General features: G+C 46.7%; 1 protein-coding gene across 4 annotated transcripts in view; it reads right to left on the reverse strand.

Annotated features, from left to right (window-relative positions):
- Positions 1–5,199, reverse strand: part of FXR1 (FMR1 autosomal homolog 1) — a 31,829-nt gene extending 26,630 nt beyond the window's left edge. Inside the window, exons 1-2 of one of the 4 annotated variants that reach the window (XM_082224194.1) lie at positions 5,159–5,199; positions 4,677–4,776 (exon numbers count right to left, since the gene is read on the reverse strand). In XM_082224194.1, the coding sequence (XP_082080320.1) occupies positions 4,677–4,727 (51 nt within the window). In that variant the 5' untranslated portion in view covers positions 4,728–4,776; positions 5,159–5,199. Of the gene's footprint in view, positions 1–4,676; positions 4,952–5,158 lie in introns of those variants that run through there. The other 3 variants (XM_082224195.1, XM_082224193.1, XM_082224196.1) reach the window with 3 other exon arrangements.
- Positions 5,200–6,000: the final 801 nt, after the last annotated feature.

The raw sequence follows: 6,000 nt of genomic DNA on the forward strand, positions 1-6,000 counted from the left end.
CGGATGCTATCAATTGCTTTGTTGAAAACCATGTTTTCCTGGGAGTGCAGTTCTTGATAGTGCTCTGCCCATCACTTTATCTCCCAACAAGGTTTTCAGCGGTGCAGTTTTCCTGCCTGTTGGTCCAAAGGCTGTCTTCATGCCTTCAAAATTACATCTTGTGATGCTTGCCACACTAAGAAAGGCAAGAATTGCTAAATAATGTGCCAAAATAAAAACACTACTAAAGGTAATTTTCTGGAAACAGAGTAAAATATTCCCCAAGGACCTCAGTAGCTTGTAAATGATTATAAACTGACCACTGTACACAGAGGAAAAACCTGAAAAGTACTGATATTCAATCTGACTTCGGAAGAGTACATAAGAAAAGCCTTGCTGGATTATATCAGAGGCCTTTCTAGTCCAGCGCTGCTTCCCATAATGATCAACCAAATGCCTATAGAAAGTCCACAAGATGGATGTTGAGGGCAACAGCCCTCTATTGCAATTGTTCAACAGCAACTGGTATACTGGAGGTAGTATACAAACATAACTAGTAGCCACTGAAAGGCTTAACCTCACTAGAATTTGGCCATTCCCATTTTAAATCCTTCTTAAATTGAAGTTGATGCTAGTGTTTCCAGTCAATTTTAACAACAGTAGCACCACAGAGATTTCAGTGCGCAGGCATACCAATTCTTGAAAGTACCAATGGCAGTGTCAGAAACTCATATATATAAGCTAGGCGCCAAATGGCTCCTTAAACTAGGGTTAAAGTTGCCAAAAAGGAATGCCTAGTTGCCATTTTTGGAGCAGACAGCTCAAAAGTCATATTTTGCAATACGACTTTTTGGTTCCTAAAGCTCATTCTGATTGTGAAGATAAAACAGGCTTCCTCAACCCCGGCCCTCCAGATGTTTTTTGAGGCTACAATTCCCATCATCCCATTGCTCCTGCTAGCTAGGGATCATGGGAGTTGTAGGCCAAAAACATCTGGAGGGCCGAGATTGAGGAAATCTGAGATAAACTATAACTGACCGAATTCTACAGGACGTTTTCCTAGTGTATGAAAGCAGTCCAGATCCGAGGATCCCCCAGGCATGCACTTCCAGATGGTGGAGAGGTCAGGCGCCATCCTGGCATCTTCACTTGGTTGCAAGTGGTTGATAGCAGGTGCACAATGCGTCTGGCACCTGGTGAGTTTCGAATGCTGGTGCCAAGTTATTGCTACAGGGTTTCTAATGCTAGCTTCAATTTGAAATCAAAAGTACCTGCATCAACTGAAAAAGTAAGTCAGCTTTTTTTTTAATAACTGGAGACCAGTCCACAACAGATTAAAAATAAATAAATAGCAACCATCTTTAACTGGAAATAAATAACTGTTGATAGCTTCCATATCCATAAACTATATTTCTGGTTATTTATTCATTGTTATAACAGGTGGGAAACTTGTGATATGAAGTATCAGATGTTGTCAGATCCCCCAATTCTCATCACTCCAGCCAGCATGACCAAAGGTCAGGGATGATGGGGGATGTGGTCCAGTAACACCTGAATAGCCACAGGTTTCACAGCCATGTATTAGGTCATGAACAAATCAAGCCCCATATGGCAGCTTACTAATAACGGATATATTTTAAAAAATTCATCCATCTGAGGGCTCTGAAGCAATTATTGTCCAACAGGTATTGTTGGACTACAGATCTCATTGTCTCCAATTACTGGCACACTGACTAGGGCTGATGGGAGTCAGGAATCTAACAATATCTAAAGAGCTACAAGTTGCCCATCCCTGTTGTAGATAAACATGCTGGGTGAGGGAATCTTAAATAGCCATAATTTTCAAACAAGAATCTACAAGCAAGTATAGTCACATGGATTTTGCATTCTGTCAATATATCCTCCCAGAGTTATTCAGGAAATTTAAACAGGATGGCCTGCATTCAAATGGAGGATTTGGAATTATTTTTGTGTCAGTCACATTTTTTATATATAGTCACTAGCCAATATTCGGTAAATCACAAAAAAGAAATCCAAGAGTAAAAATAAAAAAATTCCTTCCAGTAGCACCTTAAAGACCAACTAAGTTAGTTCTTGGTATGAGCTTTCGTGTGCATGCACACTTCTTCAGATACTTTCGTGCATGCACACGAAAGCTCATACCAAGAACTAACTTAGTTGGTCTTTAAGGTGCTACTGGGAGGAATTTTTTTATTTTGACTATGGCAGACCAACACGGCTACCTATCTGTAACTGGATCCAAGAGTAAGTTAAACATATAAATTTCCAGATTTGCCAACTATCAAAATTGTAAGCTCTCCAATTCTTACACGGCCTATCAATATCCAGAACCTTTTCAACTTGGATCCCAGGCCCACCTATAGGCAAAGGGCTACTTACAACAGTAGCTAACAACTCCACAAATGCTAAATGGCGATGTCTTAAATGCTCTGGAAATCCTGGCTTTACATTAGCAGCAACTAGGCTCAAGCAATGTTCAATTTTAAAATGGTGCTGTGATCCATGATAATAACCATATATGCCTGGTATGTGACTGCCTGAAGCAATTATCACTGATTAAATTCAGTCTCAGTGAGACCTTGTATTACTTTTACCACCAACAAGGAGTTCCAACTATTATTGCCAGTAGACTTACCATTCTGAAAACAACACTTTCCTCCTCCTTCCATCTGCACACATGAAAAAGCAGAATAGAAAACTGACTTCTTCAAAAATAAACGTTTGTGCTAGCTGAGCAAGGAAGCTTCAAGGCCAAACGGATTCAGCAAAGTATAAACATAATTTCATCACATGTACATACTGAAGTTGAACAAAATTTTCAAAATGCTGAGTGAAAAACTTTCACATAGCATGGCACTAAACTTGAACATTCTAACCTTCTTACATATAAACTGATGTTGTCAAATCACACCTCTCATCAAGCCTGCAATTGCTGTCTTTGAAAAGTCATCCACATATCACAAAAACGAATTCCAAATTTTTACTATGACTTTGCATTTGAAAATATCTTAAGACATGCCTTTCAACACTCCTGGAGTCACAAAACTAAAGTATGGCACAGGTATGTTGCACAAGGTCATAAAGAAATAAAATGGCAGGCAAAGTACTTCTCAGAAATTCCTGACACCACTAACCAGTAAAAAGGCCCTACTGAGAAAATATATAAATTTTAGAACAAAGGAACTGCCTATATTCTGATATATTTGTAAAGCTTATACAAGACTTTAAATTTCTTTATTCCACAGATGAAGAGTAGGATCCATGTTGATAAGTATATGAATTCAAGTACAAAATGCAAATGTAGTGTAATTAGAGTTTCAAAACTTTATTACAAGGAAGTCCCCCTCACCTTAAGTTTTACAAAATTGCCATTGGTATTGCATGGAATGTCAACTAGCAACAAACTTTAAATTCCCATCACATTTACATGAGTTATACTTGCCACAACACCCACCCAAAACACAGACATAGTGCATAGTTTTGTTGTAATTAGCATACATTTATGATTAATTATAAATAAAACTTTCACAGCGCGCAGATAAAACTGTAATTCACAATGCTGGCTCCTATCAGTGCTCCTGTAGAGGAACAGAGGCCTCACGCCATAAAAAGGTCTAGGATTTTCAAGCATCCAAGGCTTGGCTTAGGGAGAAAGACTGACAGCAACAGCTGAGAGTATCCTGTATTGATCCTGTAACATCCTGGCATACCAGGGAGGGTGGCAGTGAAGAAAGCTTTCTGGTGACATAAATAAACTCAAGAGTCTGTAAAAGTATTACGGTTGTCGTGCATTCCTAACTTTATGAAGGAGTAGCATATTTAAAACAGAATAACCTGCATTTTGGGTGAAGAATCCCACACCTTTCAACCTACCTCTAGCCCTAGCTTGCACAAATGTTCTCTAAAACCCAAACCACAGAGGGGGGTCTACTTATCACCAGAGGTGTGACTCCATGCTGCCTGACCTGAATCTAATATTAGTAAAGGGATAGAAAATGTATTTTGACTCACAGCAGAGGGCACCCCCACCCCCCTCACAAGTGACTCATAACACCCCCACCCCACCCGTGTCCTACTTGGGGCACTGAACAGAATGAACACACCACAGTAAAATAAAATTCAGGAGCTCCCTTTCCCACCCCCCCACTTTTATCAAGGCCAAAAAAAGGCCTTCCAACACAAAACCTTCCAAAAGAGATTTCTCAAGGTGCTTCACAAAGTCAGCCCTGGCCTGCCCTGTCCCGGGAAACGAAGGGAAGCCCCTTCGCACGTTACACCGTTTTCCAGGAGTGTCCAAAACGAAAAAGCGTTACCTCAACACTGCGGGGACACGTAACTGTACCCAGAACTTGGGCTCTCCCCACGACCTCTCCCCTCACCCGTGTCCCGCCCACAAGCCCCTCCCCAAAAGCCACACACCACACCGCCCCGCACCCCTCGCCTCACACACCTCTGATCCTCCCAACCCACCCACCCCAAAAAAGAAACCGCTCAACCTTCCACTGTCTGCCCGCTCCGGCCTGGGCCAAAGGCTCCCCCGCTCCCCGAGGGTGGCTGCCGAGGGCCGCCCTTCCGCCCACCCCTCCGGCCCCAACCCCGCAGTAACGGGCCGTACCCCGTCCCCCCGCCGAGGCCGCTCCTCCCCGGGCTCCCGGCGGCTAGAGGGCGAGGCGTACCTTGTAGAAGGCCCCGTTGGAGCCGCGCACTTCCACCGTCAGCTCCTCCATGTTGGGGCCGCAAAGGACGCCGGGACGGGCTTCTAGAAACTATCTCCACCTGAGGGGGAGAGAGAGCGAGAGCGAGACTGGAGGGAGGGGAAAGAGGGAGGGACGGGGCGCCCTCGGGGCTTTCCCCCCTTCCTCACACCCGACGCAGGCCCAGGGCCGAGGGAGGAGCGGAGCAGGCGGGAGGAGGAGGGCAAGGGGCGGGCGGCGCCGCCCTCGAGTCCCAGCCGCCGCCGGCGACTCACGGAGGCGGAGGGATCTCCGCTCCCTCAGGCCTCACCGCCCCCCCCCTCCGCCGCCTCGCGCGCGCCTCAAGGGCGGGCGACGCCTCCTCAGGCCGCGAAACGGGAGAAACAAGATGGGGGACGAGGGCTCGTTTCCCCCGCTCCCTTGGAGAGGCAGGAGGCGGGCGTTTTGTTCTTATTTTATGCTACCTTTCCTACTAAGCGGGGGTTGCACCGCCTCGTCCTCCTCCTCACGACGTCCTTCTCCCGCTTCTTCGCGCACACGCGAAGAGAAACGCCGCCTCACGCGACGGTTTGCTCCATGAAAGCCCTCGCAGGCGGGGGCGGCGTGTGGGGGAAAAAAACGCTGGTTAAAGGCGCTTTGAATCAAACCCGAAGGGGGAACAAGGGTGGGATCCGCGCGCCCACATCTATAGAGGCGCGGCCTCGGCGCAGTCGCTGGCCCCGTGACGGGAGATAACCTGCGTTCAGACGTGCACGCAGAGGTGCTGCCTGTCCCCGCGCGCTGATGGGCCGTGGGAGTTGCCGCCGGCCGTGGCGAGAAAGCGCGAGCGCGCAAACACGCCAAGCTGAGGGCAGAGTCGCCCTGGCCCAAATGAGCTGTTAGCTTTGTTGACACGCAAGATTAAAGAGTCGTTGGCCACCTGCAAAGGCCAGTACCGTGTTTCCCCGCGCACAGAGACCAGAGGTTCACCAGCCGGACATGGAGGCAAGAGCCCCAAACCTGAATGTAATCTGGGTGTAAAGCCAGGGGGGAAAGCGGGGCGGGGTCCGGATCCAGCTGATCTGCTTTTCAATGATAGTGTTCCCTTGCTTGTTTTCACTAAACGCACCTGAGATTAGCGAGCAAATCCATCGCAATGTTTGCATACGTGCACTTTGCGACTGCAAGTGGGGCGTTGTACTCCATACTCTGCCACGAAACTCTGAAACTTCTTTAATAAGAGGCTCTCGGAAGCATCTTGGCGGCGTTTTACGGAGATCACACTGCCTGGCCATGCTAATGTGCACGCAAAAATAATCTAAAACCT

This window comes from Podarcis vaucheri (assembly GCF_965113315.1).
Source record: "Podarcis vaucheri genome assembly, chromosome: 5".
Classification (NCBI taxonomy): Eukaryota; Metazoa; Chordata; class Lepidosauria; order Squamata; family Lacertidae; genus Podarcis; species Podarcis vaucheri.